Genomic DNA, 19,851 nt, shown 5'->3' on the forward strand with positions numbered 1-19,851 from the left:
TTGAATTTGTTCCATTCTGCCTTTGCAATTCCTCAGGGTATTGTTATCCTGGTTTACATAATAACACAAAAGGATTTACAGTATGGAAATGGACAATTCGACCCTGCAGTTTTGTGCCAGTGTTTACTCACATCTTCATCTAAACCCATTCCTTTCTCCCAATCATATGCTTATCATGTGCTTAGGGGGAAAGTTTGAGGGGTAAATTTGATTTGTACTCTGCACCTTTGGCAACAGATATTGACTTGTTGTAGCAGTCATCAAACAAGTTCTTATCAAGTATATTTGGTAATATTTTTTCATACTGATTTGCCTTACAAGTGGAGAAGACATGAAGCTGTTCCTGGCCGAATGAAACATCGATTCAAAGACCCGTTGGTGGAGTTTTGGACTAAGTTCAGTTGCTGGAGGAGCTTGAACCAAACATTCTGCCACAATGCTGCTATGTTTACTGTTACACTGAGTTCACATGGCAGCAGATGCTATATACTTGCAGCAGTTTCTAGTAATTTTTTTAAGTGAAGATGAAAATAATATATTACTAGTTGTGGTAATTTTGTCACTGATCATATTATCATGCATTCTCTTGTAACGCAGCTTGCAACACTCTTGCCTTGACCCAGTGTGTTATGTAAGTATTCATCTGGATTACATTGTGGAAACGTGAAGAGTTTATTAAAAAAATCTGAGCTGATTTATCTATAGGATCTGTTGAAATTTAAACAGTTTAATGATGTTGATCAGCAACACTTCGCTTAAAAGTTTTAGATTGGATTAAGTTCCATTTACTGCACTAAAATTTTGAAAAAATGTGTTCCTAGTTTTTGAATTCCACCATAAGATGATCTACAACCTTGATTTCTGTCAGTTCGTATAATATGGAAAAACCATGTCACTAGTGCTGGCATCTAAAATTCTAACATGGACTAGAAAACAGAAAATATTGTACTTTGGGGATTATAAAATATAAGCACTGTGTTATATAACTTTTTGTGAAGGTAGAAAATGTTTTATCTATCCATAAATTTTTACTGCCTTTCTTTCTTCCCTCAGTTGTCCCTCTTTCACATTAAGAGAAACCTTATTGTTTGTGTTGAGCTGGCTGACAATGCAGGATCTTAAAAAAAATCCAAAGCATCCACAATTTCTAAAAAAAAAATAGAAATTTGAATCAATTAATTGTTTAATCGGTCTTGTACTCGAAGTGTACTTACGTGTCTTCAAATCTTCTGCTCAGATCTTTCACCATGAAGTCTGGTCCCTCTTTAAAAGGTGGATTCCGTATGATTTTGTATCGGATTGGCGTACATTCTTTGCAGAAAGTGTTCTGTGGTGCTGAGGTCAACATGGCAGCATCAATTTCCAAATGCTCGTCGAGTGTGAAGATTTGGACTCCATAAATCTCCTCCGACACTGTGAGTTTTACAGTAATGGGGATATCGCAGAAGACATTTTGTGGTCCAAGTGAAATTTCTTTCCCGCTCACGGTCAGTAGTTTGATATTGTGGATGGCTCCATGTGCAGCCCATTCAGTGAAGGTGACCCAAATAGTCAGGGAATCAGGAATTAATGCATGGCGGAATTCCAATTCCAAGTAGCAGCCCTGAGGCTCTGGACATTCTGGGGGAACCGTTTTCTCATCAACACCAGCATCTGGACTCCAAGTTCTGACACTGTTTTCGCAAGGTTGCTCCACGTCAGGGGGTCCTACATAGGGAAAGGTTTTTGAAAAAAAGTGAAATCCTCCGAGTAATTAATTAAAATAAATGTGTTCCAGCTATTCATTCCTTGCACATAAAAAAAACTGAAGGCCTGTCAAAGTGAGAGATAAAATTACCGTTGCGCAGACAAACATAGCACATAGGCTTCACTCTGCAACCAATTGTAAACTTTAATAATGCTTTGTTAAATACAAACTGCTGAACAAAGTTCACTGTGTAAATTAAGGGGGAATAGTTTCCTACCATTCTGATTAGTGTATCAATGTATAGTGCTGTCAGAAAGATTAATGGGTGATATTTGATGCCTGTACCCTACAGAAACTATTGCTGCATGCATGTAATTTCTGCACCTACTATTCACTTCAGGAAATACTTGGCTGTTTATTTTCCTTGTTTCTGATTTCTTTTTTTCTCATTTAATTTTTTTTACACTTTAACTAAAGGGCAATGTGGGGCCTTGAAAAGGGAGGAAGCATAGAACAATGTGCATAGAGATCACCCCAGCAGAGAAGGACGAGTTTCATTCCAAATAAGATAGATGCCAGAGGGAAATTGTTGCATTTAATTGCTGGCAATTGCTCTTTTGAAGCTTAATAAATGTTAGCCCTGCTTCACCCGAATAGCACGCATTATTTATGTCTCCGTGTTCCAATGTGTATTGTTACATAAGGGATATTATCAAAGTGCTGCAACGTATTTAGAAAGAGTGGTTTCAAATGTATTTCTCTGAGCACAAAAGCATTGCAACAGATTCCTAGAAGCACTTGAGGGTGCCTCTAGACTGTCCAGGTCAGAAGGCTAATTAGGTTCCAAACTGAGCAGTCACACATCTATCACAATTGTTATTTGTGCTGATATCCATAATCCGCAGATAGAGATTCTGGAACAAGGCTAACAATTGGTGCTTTTACTTTCTGGCTCCAGCTTTCCTAGCTGGGAAGCAATCCAAAGTGGAATATTTTCTTCATATTTTTTAAGAGGTCTGGGAATTAGTGCAGTGAATATCTAAAGGCACACTGTCACATCAAATAGTATAATTTAAGCTAGCTTGCTTCATCAAGTTTCCTTCACAAAATATTCCACTGTTGTGACACTGTTAGTAACTAAGGAATGGTGCTCGAATGAAAGGATTTTATCTCTCCCAACTTATCGTTTACTTTTCCAAAGATGCTAACTCATATCTAATTACAGGTTCCAGCATAAAGGCAGAAGTGGGTATGTTCGTATGATGATTGCACAATGTTCAGCACCATTCACAACTCCTCAGATACTGAAGCAGTCCATGTCCAAATGCAGCAAAACCTGGACAATATTCAGGCTTGGGCTGACAAGTGACAAGTAACATTCACACCACACAAGTGCCAGGCAATGACCATCTCTAACAAGAGAGAATCTAACTGTTGCCCTTTGACGTTCAATGGCATTACCATTGTTGAATCCCCCACTATCAAAATTTTGGGGGTTACCACTGACCAGAAACTGAGCTGGACTAGCCATATAAATATCATGGCTACAAGAGCAGGTCAGAGGCTATGAATCTTGCAGTGAGTAACTCACCTCCTGACTCCCCAGAGTCTACAAGGCACAAGCCAGGAGGGTGATGGAATACTCTCCACTTGCCTGGATGAGCGCAGCTCCAACAACACTCAAAAAATTTAATACCAACCAAGACAAAACAGCCAGTTGATTGGCATCCCTTCCACAAACATCCCCCCAGCATCGATGAACAGTGGCAGCAGTGTGTACCATCTACAAGATGCACTACAGGAACTCACCAAGGCTCCTTAGACAGCACCTTCCAAACCCACGACCACTACCATTTAGAAGGACAAGAGCAGCAGATACTTGGGAGCACCACCACCTGTAAGTTCCCCTCCAAGCCACTCGCCATCCTGGCTTGGAAATATATCATTGTTCCTTCACTGTCGCTGGGTCAAAATCCTGGAACTCCCTTCCTAACAGCACTGTGGGTTTATCTACATCATGTGGACTACAGTGGTTTAAGAAGGCAGCTCACCACCATCTTCTCAAAGGCAATTAAGGATGGGCAATAAATGTTGGCCTAGCCCACATTGCGTAAATGAATAAAAAAATGAAAAAAACTGTAGCCCTTGCTACATTAGTGAAGCACGTGAACCAGGAAAGTGATTATTAGCAAGCTATTCCAAAATATGAGGGTAGTGGTCTCACCACTAGTGGCATGCTTGTGTCAGCTATGGCTCAGTTAGTAATACATTTGCCTATGCATTGGAAGGCTGTGGGTTCAAGTCCCACTTCATTACTTGAGCACAAAAATCAAGGCTTGCACTACTGAGGGAGTGCTGCACCATTTGCTGTGCTGTCTTTCGGATGAGACATTAATCTGAGGCCTTGTCTGTTGTCTCGGGTGGATGTAAAATATACCATGGCATGACTTCAACAGAGAGTTTTCCCAGTGCCCTGGCCAATATTTATTCCTCAGTGAAAAAACAGATTATCTGGTCATTAACACATTGCTGTTTGTGTGGGTTTGCTGTGTGTAAATTGGCTGCTGTGTTGCCTATGTTACAACAGTGATCATGCTTCAAAAGTACAATGCAGATGGGAGCAGGAAGCTGCAGATGGACACTGGCAGATTAAATGAGTGGATAAAGCTTTGGGAAATATCAAGTGTGTGCAGGTATAACGTAATCTATCAGATAATAGAAGGATAAATCATTTCTAAATGATGAGAACCTGGGAACTTTGAACAAGTAAAGAGATTACACAAATCATTAAAAGCTAATAGATAGAAAAAAATCAAAAAGACTAAAGGAATGTTGGCCTTTATCTCAAGGGTGCTGGATTACAAAGCGGAGGAAGTTATGCTTCAGCTGACAGAGAGCTCTCAGGCACCATCTGAAGCATTGGAATCATTCTGGATATCACACCTCAGGAAGAATATATTGGTCTTGGAAAGGGTACAGTGCAGATTCACCAGAAAGATGCTGGTATTTAGATGATTAGGTTAAAAGACATGATACATAAATCCAACTTGTATTCAGTTCAGTATAGAAGCTTGAAAGCTGTTTCAAACGATTTTACACGGAGAACCTATTTCCTCCAGTAGGAAAATCAAGAACATGGGAACATGATCATTAACTTAGGACTAGATCACGCGCAAGTGAAGTTAGAAAGCATTTCTTCACATGGGGGTAGTAAAAGTCTGGCACTCACTTTTATATATGGCTGCAGATGCTAGGATAACTGGAGTTTACAAAACCGAATTAGTCAGACTTTTGTTAGGTAAGGTAATCAAGAGGACAAAGAGTTGAGGTTCAGTGGCTTCCCTGCTCAGGACTCAAATAAACATGCATTTGGGTATATTGATGTTGTAGCACCCTGATTTGCATAAATTTATGAGACTACTGCCTCATCCATCACCAAAACCCCATAAGTTAATATCAGAAATGGCCTGGGCCTGAGTTAGTAAGCAGCCTGCTCATATTTAACTGCCTACCTACCAGTTTTCCACCGAGCAGGCAGAATAATTTTTGCAATGTCTTCTCCACATTGAGAAGGATAGTGGGCACACAAATTCCATTGGCATGGTGCTTTAGCTGAACACTTAAAGAGGCACAGCAATATAAAGAGGACAGATGGAGGGTCTGTATCTCAGGAGGACCCTAACCTACAAGTGGCCTCTCTGCAACTGGCATATTTGTTTTATTTATTACTCTTTTGATGTGTTCTGCCCTAACCACACCCTATATAGCAAGGAATGAGAGTGCAACAAAATATTTAATGAAATAAAAGATTTAGCTTGACAAGTGTTATATTAAAGCAAGTATTTTAAAAGAATGAATAAGCAAGAATATAATGTCCATATAGTTAAAAACAAGAGTTGAAAAGTTAGATAGATTCATGATTGACAAGGGAGTCAAAGGGTATAGGGGATAGTGAGGAAAGTGGAGTTGAGGCCACAATCAGATTAGCCATGATCTTATCAAATGGCAGAGCAGGCTCGAGTGTACAAATGCCTACTGCTCCTAATTTGTATGTTCGTATACGAATATTAGGTCCAGGAACAACTCTTTGTTTCACTCAGCATAAATAATACCCATCTACTCAAAGAGCAAGACCATAGATTTCATATTGTTTAAATGTATAGGCAACAATTCCTTGCTTAACCAATTTAACATCTATTACAGTGGGGAAGTTGATGGAATAACATGTTGGTGCCATGAACACACGAGACCTTAAGCAATAGGATGTGAGCTCTCTGCTACAATTGGCAGCAATTTGGAGTCAATAAGAGCTGAGTAGATCCCAGAGGAAATGAAAGAGCAAAAAAACAGGAAGATAAATCAGCTCCGGGCACTCTTGCATGCGTACTAATAACTAGTTGAAGATTGACACTTTGTCTGGTTGCTACCACAATTGGTAGGAAGTGAAGTATATTGATAACTTTTGGGGAGGGATGGGCAGAGGTGGTGAGGAAAGAAAATAGTTTGCAACATTAAATACATTAATTAAAATACTAATTTTAATTAAAATATATCAGAGGGTAAATCTTTCTGCCTTTAAAAACTTCAGTAAAACTAAAGGTACAACAGTTCTCCCCAATGTTACTAACCTTCTGCTTCTCTGGGGCTCCAGTGGCCAGATGGATCACATGGTCTAGGGGAAGAAGCATTGTAGGCGTACTGAACCAATGCTCCATGCTCAGTGCAGGCGTCACATATTGATCCCACTTCTCTAGGAATCCAAGAAGCAAAATAAAAGAAGAAAAGAAAGAACCAGCATCAACCTACAGTACTTTCAACATGCAAAAGCTACACCAGCTTCAGGATAAATCCACAATAGCCCTTCATTGGGCCAAAGAGATACAACAATAACAACAACAGTAACTTGTATTTATACAGTGCCTTGAACATAGTAAAACATCTCAAAGTGCTTCACAGGAATGTTATCAAACAAAATATGACACTCTCTGTATGTCTGTTTATAACAGGCTCTTGGCTGCAAGTGTTATCGAGCACAACAACCATGGTACCATTGTCCATCAATGGTTCACAGGAAACCTATGGGAAACAAATTGGTGTGGATTGTCCACATGGATTTTTCATACATCAACACACAGGTAAATGTACTTTTAGGCAAGTGATGTTAGGCAGAGATGTGGGGAACACTCTAAAGACATCAGCCCAGGTTTTACTGGAGCTGGCCATCTCATGGCATTATTTAGACTTGAGGGTTTAAGGGTTTTAACATATTTTACGCACAAGGTTGCTGGAAATGTGAACTGATAAAGGCATGGGAAACAGGGTGTCTGGGACCTATGTGAACAACAGGACGAACAGTGTATATCCTTAACCAATGAGATTAAAGGAATGAGAAGTTATCAAAGAAAGGAAAGTAAATTAACAAGGACGAATTCAATGTCAAATCAGATACAGAAAGAGAAATAAAGGGAAAGGAAGTTTGGATTAAAAAGAAAAAGAGACAAAGGAAGATAAAATAACTCAAAATTTAAAACAGGACATTTATAAAATCACCAACAACAATTCACAGCATGAAGGAAAGAGACCACACACCTTTAATTGTTCACTTTCTAGGCAAGTGCAGTTGATTGGATGTTATCAGCAATTATTATGTGCAATCTTCCCTCTAAGCTTCATGACTGCACAACTGTTTAGCAGTCCAGAACTTATCACAAAGGCAGTGCACAAGAAGCAATTCCTTTAACATGTCTGCATGTGTGGCCAGATGGCATTCTTAAAGAGGCTGCACATTGCAACAAATAGGTCAAAAAGGAAAGAAATCAGAGGGAAAGTTGATCAAGTCATTACAAGGGGACTTATGCTGCTAATCATTAGACTTTGGTGAATTTAATGAGTGATTTTTTAAAAATATGTTTTTCACTTCATTCACAGGATGTGGACTTCACTGGCTGGGCCAGCATTTATTGCCAACCTTAGTTACCCTTGAGAAGGTGGTGGTGAGCTGTCTTCTTGAACCGCTGCAGTCCATGTGGTGTAGGTACACCCACGGTGCTGTTAGGGAGGGAGTTCCAGGATTTTGACCCAGTGACAGTGAAGGAACAGCAAATTATTTCCAAGTCAGGATGGTGAGTGAATTGGAGGGGAACTTCCAGGTGATGGTGTTCCCATCTATCTGCTGCCCTCGTCCGTCTAGATGGTAGTGGTCATGGGATTGGAAGGTGTTGTTGAAGGAGCCGTGGTGAATTTCTGGGATGTGGGCATCACTGGCCGGAGCAGCATTTATTGCCCATCCCTAATTTCCCCTGAGAACCAAGTGGTTTGTTAGGCCATTTCAGACGGGACCTAAGAGTCAACCACATTGCTGTGGGTCTGGAGACACATGTAGGACAGACCAGGTAAGGACAGCAGATTTCCTTCCCTAAAGGGCATTAGTGAACCAATGGTTCCAGATTTATTATCAAATTCAAATTTCACCATCTGCTGTGGTAGGATTCGAACCCAGGTCCCCAGAGCAATACTCATCCAGTGATGATACCATTATGTCATCGTCACCATACCCAAATGCATGAACTTCCTGGCCAGAATTTTCCCATCAGTGATTTGGGGGCGGGTCCTTCTCGCCGATGGGAAAATGACGCGGGATGACGTCGGGAGGAACCCCCGATGTCATCCCAGTCCATTTAAGTTTTCAGGAAGGCGGGTGGACAGGGAAATCAGCTGTCTGCCCGCTGACCTGTCAATGGCTAATTGAGGCCATTGACAGGGTAATTAAAGTAATTAAAGGCCCTGCCCATCCAACCTTAAGGCTGGCCGGCAGGTCAGGAGCCCCAGCAGCCTCCTGATAATACATGAAACCTCATTCACTGGCAGGATGAAGTTTCATGTTCCTTTTTAAAATCTTTAATAAATGTAATGTGATATTTATTAACATGTCCCATCTCATGTGACATTGTCACAGGAGGGGGACATGTTAATAATATTTTTATTTTTCTATTTTTAAAGTTTTGTAAACTATCACTAATCTCCCTGAGACAGCACTTAGTCTCAGGGAGCTGTGCGCTCTTTCGCACGCATGCACGAAAGAGCGCACTGTGACAGCTGGGGATTCCCTCCCCGCCCCCTCCCCCACCCCGCACAGGAAGGCCTGCCTTAATTGGCCCGCCCACTCAAAATGGCGGCTGACCCCGTTTCCGTGGTGGGGATCAGCTGCCCGCCCGCCGCCGAGCCAGTGGGGCCCACATGCCCACCAAGGGCAAGATTCTGCCCCATGAAAACCAAGGGGAGGTTCAGGGTGAGATGTAATTTTTGTGAAGCTACCTATGAAGAAACACAAACCAACTACCATCTTGTGCTGATTTTCGATTCATAGATATATCTCCCTCACCACAATTTATTTGCTAAGTTACATATGAATTGTTTGCATTGCCTGCATTGTTCACATGCTGTTTTTGGTTCAGCAAATTTAGGGCTCATATTTATTTTCCTCTTTCCTATTTGTGGTATTTTTCACATTGATTTGTGTTGAAACATGAGATGAGCTCACACAACAGTAAAACTTCACGATGGACGCAAACAAAAAAGCTTTCCTGTTAACATAGTATCAGAGGCCGTTTTCACCTCTCGTAAAACTGCCCGTTGATTGGATGAAGCCAATGGAGTATCACCGATCCTGCAGTCTGATGTATTATCTCTGGAGCAATGGGAATTGGTGGAGGTTTTGTGGGTGGCTGCCAGCTCTGGTATACCAGGTCCAAGTAACAATGCATCCTGGCTACTTGATTGGGGCTAAAGGAATTTGTGCAGTCATCATCTTTAAAAGAGACACGTACAACTTGTGACAAAGGCATGACAATAACATTACATTCAACATATGTCAACATTTCTCTGTTATCCCTTCCTCCCTCCCCTTAATCCCCAAAATATATCATTGACACCCATTTCCTTTTTTTTATATTAACAAGGAGATTAATTGGAGGCTAAATGTTGAATACAAGTTGTATTCAATGTGCAATTGTCATTAAACAAGAGATATTAAAGGTAAGGCCCTTAAATTACCCACTAAAATGCTTTTGGCTGCTGTATACAATTTTACAGGAAAACCAAAAAGCAAATAAAATATTTGCAAGAGATTTGTTCCATCAAGAAAGAGGAAAATGTTGTTCTTTGACCTTTTATTCTCTCTTCCATAAATACAATAATTTCCTGTCGAGTTTTGCTGCAGGCAAACAAAGGTCTGTTAATATTGTTAAAAATATAATTGTCTTTTAATAATATTTGGATATTTGTTTAACACAGTGTTTGCCATCAGTCGGGTACCAGCCAACACAAATACCAAACTTACAAAAGGTTTAACTGCAGTCCCAATACAGGCTCTAAAAACAGAGTAGGGATTAGATAATCTATTTGTTTAGTAGAAAATCAAGACTGCTTGATAAACCAAATGGGGATTGCTTAGTGAGGTCTCCACCACTTTCCTTAAAGGTGGGCAAGTAAAGTAACTCCTTGGTTTCTGCTGCACTTCAGTTGCACACCAGCCTAATGCTTCATCTTTCCACAATACAACTCCAAATGTGACAAGTGGAAAGGTCATAATGTATTCTGCAACAATGTGAAAAGAGCAGTAATTCAAGCAAGCACTTCTTTATAAGACACAGGTTCCTTTCATGCATAGTCAATGTCGTGTCCATTTTACCTGCGTAGCTCATGTAGTTAAAGAAAGGAGTGTTGACAAAGTGACCAAAACCACATGTGTCATTTCCAGGGTCGGGATCTTTGCACTGCTTATTTTTTGGCGTTGGGTTAGTATCAGCACACAAATCGCCAGTCTCCAATGAAGCCTCAGTCTCCATGCATGGGTCTGTGCAAGATTCAATTTCAGAAATCCCCTTGAACACATGGTAGAGTCCAAGACTGTGGCCGATTTCATGGATCATGGTGTGAGTATGACCTGTGATTCCGTAGAATGAAGGGTTCAGCACTATCCCACCTATATGCACAAACAGAATCATGTTACGTACAGAAGACAAAGGTGGTGGGGGTTTATAAGATAAAAATGGTGCATTTATACCAGTTGAGATGCAAGCAGGTATAAGCATGAATAATGCAGGATTGAAATCCTAAAACAGGCTGTAAACTGTGAGCTTTCACACCTATTTCCTTTGAGCCATTGTCAAACCATTCACTGTCGTAAAGCAATCTGTTAATCATTTTTAGCTTCATGGAACATATTTATTTCTAACCCTACATTTCAAACGTATACCACTACAAGATCACCCTGTTTGAAAGCAGGCAATCATCACAAATAGAAAATTCACACAAACCTGCCCCCAATTACTTCACAATTATGCACGTTAACACACCAGTTCATTACACTATAAAATAGATTCATTTTTAGGCTAAGCGTCATTTAAAATTCAGTGGGCTTGATTTTATGCCCCTGGCTGGGCATATTTCGGTTTGGGGGTGGGGGTGTGGGCGATGGGTGGCACATAAAATATTTTGGCTGACTAGTCCACCGCCTTCCCACCCATCCCAACCTGGGGCCCATAATACGAGGGGGTGACGAGGGGAGGGGAGTGGGTGGGGGTGGTGTGGTGAGTAAGGCACCCACTAGCATGCCTGCCCATTGGCCAATTATTGCCCACTTAAGACCATCAATCCACCTTGATTGCCATGAAATCCTGGACAGTGGTAGGCGGGTGAGAGTGGAAAGGTCGTTTTTTTCAAACAATTTTGTCCAAAAGGCAGCAAGGAAAGGATGAGGGGGAGCACGTCATTAAGGGGTTGCCCCGTGTATATTGGGTGCACCCCTCCACCCCAAGGTGTTAGCCCCTTTGTGCCTCTGTGCCTGGCCTCCAAAACCTGCCCACACCAACCCCCTCCCTAGGCTCCCCCCATCCCTCCCCACCCAAAACCCCAGGCTTACCCTGCTCCAGTGGCCATGTTGTCTTCATTCCGAAGGCCTCTTTGCTGTCCCAGCAGAGCCCACTATAGAGTTGTGGTGCTGCTGAGACTACTAGAGCTGCTCTTGAGGACAGGCCTTCCTTTACTGAAGGGTGGAAGTCCGACCCCCAGCTTGTTTAGGCTGCTCACAGTGTGTTACCATGGCAGAGCAGCCTTTTTTTTTAAGTCAGCCAGTTTGGAACCGTCTTTTCTTCTGGGGACATGGGGGTGGGGGAGCAGTACGTGCACTGTCCCCCGCAGCCCACCCCACCCTTCCCCCAGCCACTGGTAACATCCAGCCCAGTGTCTTATATCAGGACAACTGACATATTAATTATTAGATTCTGCTCCCTGCTTTGGAGCAGACTCGATGGGCCATGTGGTCCAGCCCTGCTTCTACTTCTTAAGTTCTTATGCTCTACTTAACTGCTTATGGCTTAGCACATCTATTCCCTTCCCATTATTTTTTGACTTTCCTGCCCCTGCAAGTGAGAAAATATAAAGAGCTGTATCACTTTTGAAAAAGTAGGCAGAGCAGGTGGGAAAATATCAACATTGGTCAATTATTACCTGGGGATAACTGAGGTGTTTGATGAATGCCTATCATTTTATGACATGGGATTCTTAAACTTAATGCAAATTGTCATCTGTGTTAATAATTACATCAATTCCAGAAGCTTTGTTTCAGTTTTTCATGGCAACATGAGTTAGTTCACAGAAGTTCCACTGCCTTCATGCATGAATACATCTATATATGGCCAGAGTAGTCCTCTCCAACAGCCTAACCACCAATTCAGCTGGGCTTCATATGACACATCAGTAAATCTAGACCACGTAACATTCTGTCACATTAAAACAAATTGTGATAAATTTTGATTGGGACTTATTGCGAGTATTATGTTCTTAGTCATCTGGCAGTTCAATAATGAACATTGCTAGATATATTTGAATTCTCTTGTTCTTTCTCCTCTGATAACTTAGATGCCATATGGTGAAAATACCATAATATTTTGAGAGAAAGAGTTGTGGGATTGAGATTACCCTTTTAGAATTTCCTTGAAATGTATTGTGCCATACTTTAAAAAAAAACCATTCCGTTTATTTTTGTTGCATGAATGTTCCTTTATGGGTTTTCCAAGCAGAGAGTGGGCTTGTTGTATTGTATCACATGCATGCACATTAGGAAAAGTGCTACCGTCCTGAGTATGGAACTCACTTCATAGGATAGTGGCCAGTAGAAGACTGGAGAGAGAGAGAGAGAGAAAGAGAGAGGGAGAGAGAGAGAGATGGCTGAGGCAGAACAACCTGAAGGTAAAGGTTGATTTGGCCAATTGGCTATCAACAAAAAAAAATTAAAAATCAAGATGAATGAGGAAAGTATTTATCTCTGAACAGTATAATTTTTTTTAGAAATCATGCATTAGCTACCTAGATGTGTCAGGGCTTCTTTGTCCCATGGCCATGTGGCAACTCCAGCCAGCTCCTCGTCTGATGAATTGGCAAAGAATATATTGAGATGTGTTGCACCATCCAGTTTCAGAATGTTCTTCAGATCTTTCACATCCAAATATGCCCTATAATCCAAACATAAATCCTATGTAAATGTTCTTTCATGCCTCATTATCTCCTCCAATTAGGATACAACGCTGGATCCATTTCTAGTAAACTAAAAATACTGGGCCACAATTTGCTGTCAAAATAGTGAGGAGGGCGATGACGCTTACCATTATTTATGTGCAAAAGCAATAGGCCCTTCAGGCGAGGGCAGATGTGAGATTAAACACAGAAATCCAGAAGTTGCTCTCCGAGATGCACCACATCACCATTAGCTTCATGAAAGCAGCACCGTGCGCTAAACCTCACCACTCAAATGTATTGAACAGGGTGAATTTTCTGCACTTGCACAGTTAATACAAACTAAACTCACTGCGAGAATTGAAATCTTATCTATTTCAGTTTAAGTGCCCTTTTAACATCATGCTAAGTGGCATTTACTGCCAAACAACCTTCCTGGCACCGAAAATTAACCATTACAGGATTTTGGAGATTTCCTACTTTTTTTTTCCTTCGCCTTTATGAGCAGAATTTTCAGGTTGGCGTATGGGCGGTCGCCAGATGCGCTCGAGCATAAAATAGTGAGCGATGACGCTGGGCGAGTATCCTGACGTCATCCCACGCTTGCGTGATGTTTTGGTCGGTGGGCACGCTCAAAAGTCCGAAGTGCGCCGGCTAACAATTAAGAGGGTGATTAAGCCCATTAAGGTTGTAATTGTTCCCAATTTTTTTGTGGTCTGTCCAACCTCACCATTGGTGGGCGGGTGAATCGGCCTGGCATTTTTCATGAAACCTCAACCAATGGCGGGATGAGGGTTCCATTATTAAATAAATAAAAATCTACGGACAGAATTTTTATAATGTATATGTTCAGGCAACCGTTTGTGATGCTTGGACATTTATATTCTGATTTTAAAATCTTTAATACTTTTGAAGTCTTCAGCTCCCTGATGCAGCTCTCTGCCTTCAGGGAGCTTTTATTCCACGCTCCCCGCGTCCACACTTATGTCAGTGCCGGCCCTCTTCCTGCCCCCACCCTGGCAGTGCTGAGCATTCCAGCATGCACTTCACGTTGGCTGGCCGTTAATTGGCCAGCCAGCATGAAATCGCGTTAGGGGGCTGATTGCAGCCAGTCGGCTGCTCCCAGACTCAGCGATTGTGCCAGCCCACCGACCTGAAACTTCTGCCCATGGCTCTTTTTTTTTCTCTTTCTCTTAATCAAATCTTTTGTTTGCTCTCTTTATTTTTCTATCCATAAGTGAATATGGGTGGGCATTACTCAGTAAATTTGCTGTTCCTGAGTTCCCAACAGGAAACCATGCCTGTGTGGACATTACACAGGCTGTGATGCTCCTTCCAGTCAGGTAAATGGCTGACGGGCACGGTATTGGAGGGAATCAGAACCATACCTCAGTAGCAATTCAATCCTTCAGTGAAGATAAAGAAGGGAGGTGATTGCTGAAAATTTGGGCAAAAAGTTTCCCTAATTTTCTGCAGAAGAATATTACCACAATGTCGCCTCATCGAACGAGGCAATTTGTTTTAAGATTTTGACATGTAGTTTACTTCACATTTGTTTTAATTTATTTATTTGATGTGCTGGTCATGCGATGCAATAAAAGGAGAAACATCTTTTAAAACTGTAATCACCTACTTATGATAATTCAAATTTAAAGATGTATGCAATATTAGAGACTGTCTGCAGTATTCAATCAGATGATGCATTTCACAAGGACAGGAGTATTGGTCTGCATCTTGCAGTCCCAATAGTGGCAAATGCTGAGAGGTATGTCGCTATTGAGGGCCACAATGGCACTGGAACTTCTGGGGAGTCCACTTATGCTTGAAGTTATGGCATGCCCGAATGCGCTACTTGGAAGTCCACACTGATGGTCCCACAGCTCTACACCCCCAGACCCCCGGCAATGGCCCAATTCCTGGCACCTCTGTCACTGCCTCCCAACCCCTTCCTCCCACCAGCATCCCAGGCATTGGGCCTACGTTGTGACAGCTATTGATGCACATAAAATATTACAATAACAATGGTATAATGGAAGTGTTGTCCAGTTATTTGGCAATAGCTGTCTACATCTGATTGAAAACTTTGCAGAAGTATTTTGAGAAGTAATGCAAATCAATGAAATAGTTTGTGCAGAAGATGTGTGCATTATTCATCCTCCCTAATGTAGGTCGCCAACATAGCATTGTTACGTGCTTGCTGCTGGAAAGGAAGACCAGGAAATGTCATCCTGTCTTTGCTCTGTCCTACCACCACCCGCCCCCCTATCTCCCCAACATTGCTGACGCTCCACCACCTCCCTAATGTTGCTTTGCCCCACCAATCCCCTCACCCACTCCCCCCACCAGCTCCTTCCTGGCTTCTCAGTCCCGCTGATGTCGGAGAGGAGCTGAGAGTGCCTGCAGGTGGGTCGGGGGAGTGGGTCGTGGAGCAGAGATGGGGTACTGAGCTGGGCAGGAAGATGGTAACAGGGAAGGTGGGGAGTGGAGTGGGGGATGCCCGGGACAGAATGGAGAGTGTGCTGAGTGGGAACAGAGCCCATGTTGCTGGGTGGGGGGGGAGTGGAGCCAAGGGTGCTTGTGGTGGTGGTTTGGGGGAGGTGTAATTAAAAGCTGATCAAATAAGAAATTGACAGTCACTCAAAAACACTTACCTGTCATTGAGCTGAAGACAGACCCACTAAAGAGCATTTCTTCAGCTTGTAACAACAGTGGGAGGGTGCATGGCTTCACTGGGAATACCCCTCACAGCTTGGCCTCCCCACTCACCTCGCTGATAGACCCACGCTGCAACTGGGAGAGCAAGTTTCTGCAGCAGCCAGTGAGAAAGGTAGGCGTGTAGTTTGAAACGCAGCCAGTGGCGTTCGCCTCTGCTTCACTGCTGACTGTAAGATTCGGGCCATTATATCAAGACATACAGAATGTATTATTTTACTGCTCAGATGAAACTGTGGGAGGAACCTTAACCTTCCCACAACAGGTTTTGGGGCATGGGGCAGTTAAATTGCCTGAGTAACTGGCTCTGAAAAAGTGGGACCATAACTATAATAGCGAAATGAAGCTCAATTCCTGATACCTTGGTGGTGATTTGAAATTAAGGCCTGAAACCAGCAGGTAAAATAAACTAAAGCTGGAATTTTCCTGCCCCCGCAGCGGGCTCCCCCATGGCAAAGGTGGCGGGCCATTCACTCCGGTGGGAACGGAAGATCCCACCAGTGGGAGGGGCCAGAAAATTTCTCCCAGGACGTAATACCTGAGCTCCTCTTTGGCTCAGCTGCCACCTGAAATTAAGTGAAGTTGGCACGTTGCATACTCTGCCCAGAGTCCTCAACTTGAAAGATTTGTCGACCTTGCTACCAATTTCCACCCCTCTCTCACCTTCATATGGTCAACCTCCAACACTTCTCTTTCCTTCTTTGACCTCTATGCCTCCATTTCCGGTGATAGACTGTCCACTAATATTCATTACAAGCCCACCGACTCCCAGTAGCTATTAACACCTTCTGCTATTTTACCTTTATCAGCACTTCCTTTAGTCTTTACCACTACCATTAACACTCCCTTTGCCTTGTGTGCATGACATCTTTGTCAATCTCTCTTTAGCTCCCAGTTATCCCTGACCTTCTATCTTGCTCCACCTGCTCCACCCTCTCTTAAACAGTATAAAATCCATCAACTTTCTACTTCTCTTTAGCTCTGAAGAAGAGTTATATGGACTTGAAATGTTAACTCTGTTTCTCTCTCTACATATGCTGCCGGACCTGCTGAGTTTTTCCAGCATTTTCTGTTTTTATTCCTAAAATGCCAATTGGGCTCCAAATTATGTCAAAGGGCTTTAATTTGCATAATTAAAAATGGCCTACTGCCTAATTCATGCAGACACTCTGGACATTTAAAGGTAAGCCCTTGAGCAGATAGATCAAGAATATTGTTCGTGTGAATAGGGATTTAAGTCATACTCCACCAGATTTGGAGCACTAATGCTTGGCAGGCAGCCTTAAAATCTTCCCTTATAGGTGTCGTTGGGAGTCTCCCAATTCCTTCTGAAAGGTACAATCTCTGAATTATCGTCTATGAAATTTAGAATGGTTTTTGAATGCAAAACTCCAATTGTAACAATCATTGTTTAAATTATTGAAATTAAATACAAGGCAGCAATCAGACCAAATGAGCTGCTCCTGCCTCACAACCAAATTTTATTAATCTTAATCCTTGAAATAGCCAGTTATGACTCAATGGGTAGCACTCTTGCCTCTGAGGCAGAAGACTATGGGTTTAAGTCTCACTCCAGAGACATGGGGCAGCTTTTTCTGGCTGGTGAGAGGGGGTGGGGCCTGCTCACCGACATGTAAAATGACACTGGGTGACATCGGGAGTGCTCAGAGCTTCCGAGCGGAGGTCATGCTGGCCGGGCCAAATAAGGCCTGCCCACTTAAAATGGCAGTGTGCCCCTGACCGGTGTGCCTGCCCATGCCCACTCCCACACAACCCCCCTCGATGGTGGGCAAATGCTACCCATAATTACAAAATCTAGGCTGACACTCCATTCATCCGACCCAATATCTCCTCCGTGGTTTGGTGTCATACTTAGCTTCATAATGTCTCTGTGAAGCACCTGGGATATTTTATTATGTAAATAGAAGATATGAATGCAACTTATTGTTGTATTATCAAGCAATCCCCTACATATTACTTACCAGAGTAAAATCTTATCTTTTTCATAGCAGAGACATAAACATTTTAATTAGGATGAATTTGCTGCAATAATTTTGACCAGCATAACTACTTGGCCAGAGTGAACGTAAGGCTTGTATTACACAGTAAAATGTATGGGTTTGTGTGGTAGCAACACCTGCACTTTTACTGTAAATTTGTTTATTGTTTTCAGCAGAGGCTGCAGCATGCCATTGAGTGGAGTTCAAATATTGATAAGAGTTAATGTTCAGAGCTGTTTTGCTAGATCCTGATGATTTTTGTCTTAGCGAGTCTCTACTGTGCTGGACTGCACTACACCTGACATATCCGAAAGTTCAGCTGAATCCAAAGATTTTATATTCAGGTACTTCTCATTTGAGTAGATGGAATTCAGATGATGTTGTAATTGCCTTTTTTCTCTGTTTCATTTAACTCATTGCTTCCAAAAATCTGTCTGTAAAGGCCATGAAACATAACACACTTACTGCCAATGATGACTACCAGATTGCTTATTCTCTTGTTACAATTATGAGGTTGATATGATTATTATATTTTGGGATTGTGGCTTTAAATTTAGGATAAATGGAGGGGTCATATGGCTTGTTCTGCAGTCTGTCTGACAGTAAGCCTAGGTGATTTGATTGTCTGATATCAAAGAAAGGCTTAGATTGTTTTACTGAGAAAACAGTGCTAGGTCTTTATGCTTGGAGACAATGACAACTATCTCCGAGTTTACCTGAGTCTCCCAAAGTTCCAGGAAGATATTGTTGAAACAGTTGTACTATAAACCATCCACTTACTTTTAAGATGAAATGGAATTGGGATCAATTGGGATAATTAGTATTTTTCCCTGGATGTAAGGTTAATATGTTCACATTGCCGTGGGGAAGAGGGTGGAGGAAGCCATTTTTGAGATCAGGTTACGGGCATCCTTACAAATCAATGAATATCACAGACAGACAGCAAATGTTTTGGGTGGTTATAACAGAGATTAGGCAGTTTGACTTGGTGAGCTATGACAACCAGAGGCAGGAGGGAGCAATGGAATAGGCTTTACTACCAGTGGCGGATTTAGAAACTCACCAAAAACTGAGGAAAGAGCCTGGAGATGGTCACTCAAAGTTACTACTCAGCAAAACAGGGATATGGGAACCCATTGGAAGCTGGGAGTAACTGTGGAGTTGCTTAAAGGACTGTAATTCCATGGAGAATGATAGGTGATCTGTATACAAGGGGAATGTCACTTTCTATAAAGTTTAAGTTGCCTACTAAATGAAAATAGTGTTTAGTCAATAAAGTTTTAGTTATTTGTTGCAGTAAAAGTTTAAAAAAGTGAAATGATGTTGAGACATTCTTTGAGCTAATAACTGGAAGTTTGAATCTTTTTTTAAAAAAATATCGGTCTCTACTGACATCATGACACTCTGCAGGTATCAGCGTTGGGCTGACTGTATTGTTGCTGTGCCTTGTCTGTTGCAAATGGAGGGGGAAGGGGTAAACCATGTTGCCTTTGGGGCAGTTATGTTTGTAGGTTGTATGATATGAACCATAGAGGCACCTCATCCTTTTCTACTCATCCCTGACTGAGGATCTCATCCCTCAATTTGCATTGAGGGTTGTGGATTCAGTGGGGACACATCCACTAGAAAATTCTTTGCAAGGTATCTGTGTTGTTGGGGGTTCATGTACTGACAAGAGAAAGGAGCAAAAAGGGGAGGGGAAATCACCATCCTAGCTATGGAGAAGCTTCCATAGTGACGTATGTGAAATGGTGACTTGTCTAATCAGTTCTCCTGGGCTACAAATGGGGAATGTACAGAAGAACAGTTAGGGTTTATGCCGCTGAACGCTGTCCAGTGCTATCTACTTGAAAGTCAAAATTGAAAGGGTGCAATTGGATTTGTCTCTGCACAAGACTTTACCATTGAGTGGGGGCCATGCATGCTGGGGTGGGCAGA

The 19,851-nt window shown here is 42.1% G+C and overlaps 1 protein-coding gene across 1 annotated transcript in view; it reads right to left on the reverse strand.

The window, feature by feature from the left end:
• pappaa (pregnancy-associated plasma protein A, pappalysin 1a) overlaps positions 1 to 19,851 on the reverse strand; it is a 310,054-nt gene that overhangs the window by 238,504 nt on the left and 51,699 nt on the right. The window contains exons 3-7 of the mRNA XM_041194444.1: positions 13,055 to 13,200; positions 10,377 to 10,670; positions 9,302 to 9,494; positions 6,316 to 6,437; positions 1,215 to 1,707 (exon numbers count right to left, since the gene is read on the reverse strand). Of these exons, the coding sequence (XP_041050378.1) occupies positions 1,215 to 1,707; positions 6,316 to 6,437; positions 9,302 to 9,494; positions 10,377 to 10,670; positions 13,055 to 13,200 (1,248 nt within the window). The remainder of the gene's footprint in view (positions 1 to 1,214; positions 1,708 to 6,315; positions 6,438 to 9,301; positions 9,495 to 10,376; positions 10,671 to 13,054; positions 13,201 to 19,851) is intronic.

This window comes from Carcharodon carcharias, chromosome 8 (assembly GCF_017639515.1).
Source record: "Carcharodon carcharias isolate sCarCar2 chromosome 8, sCarCar2.pri, whole genome shotgun sequence".
NCBI lineage: Eukaryota > Metazoa > Chordata > Chondrichthyes > Lamniformes > Lamnidae > Carcharodon > Carcharodon carcharias.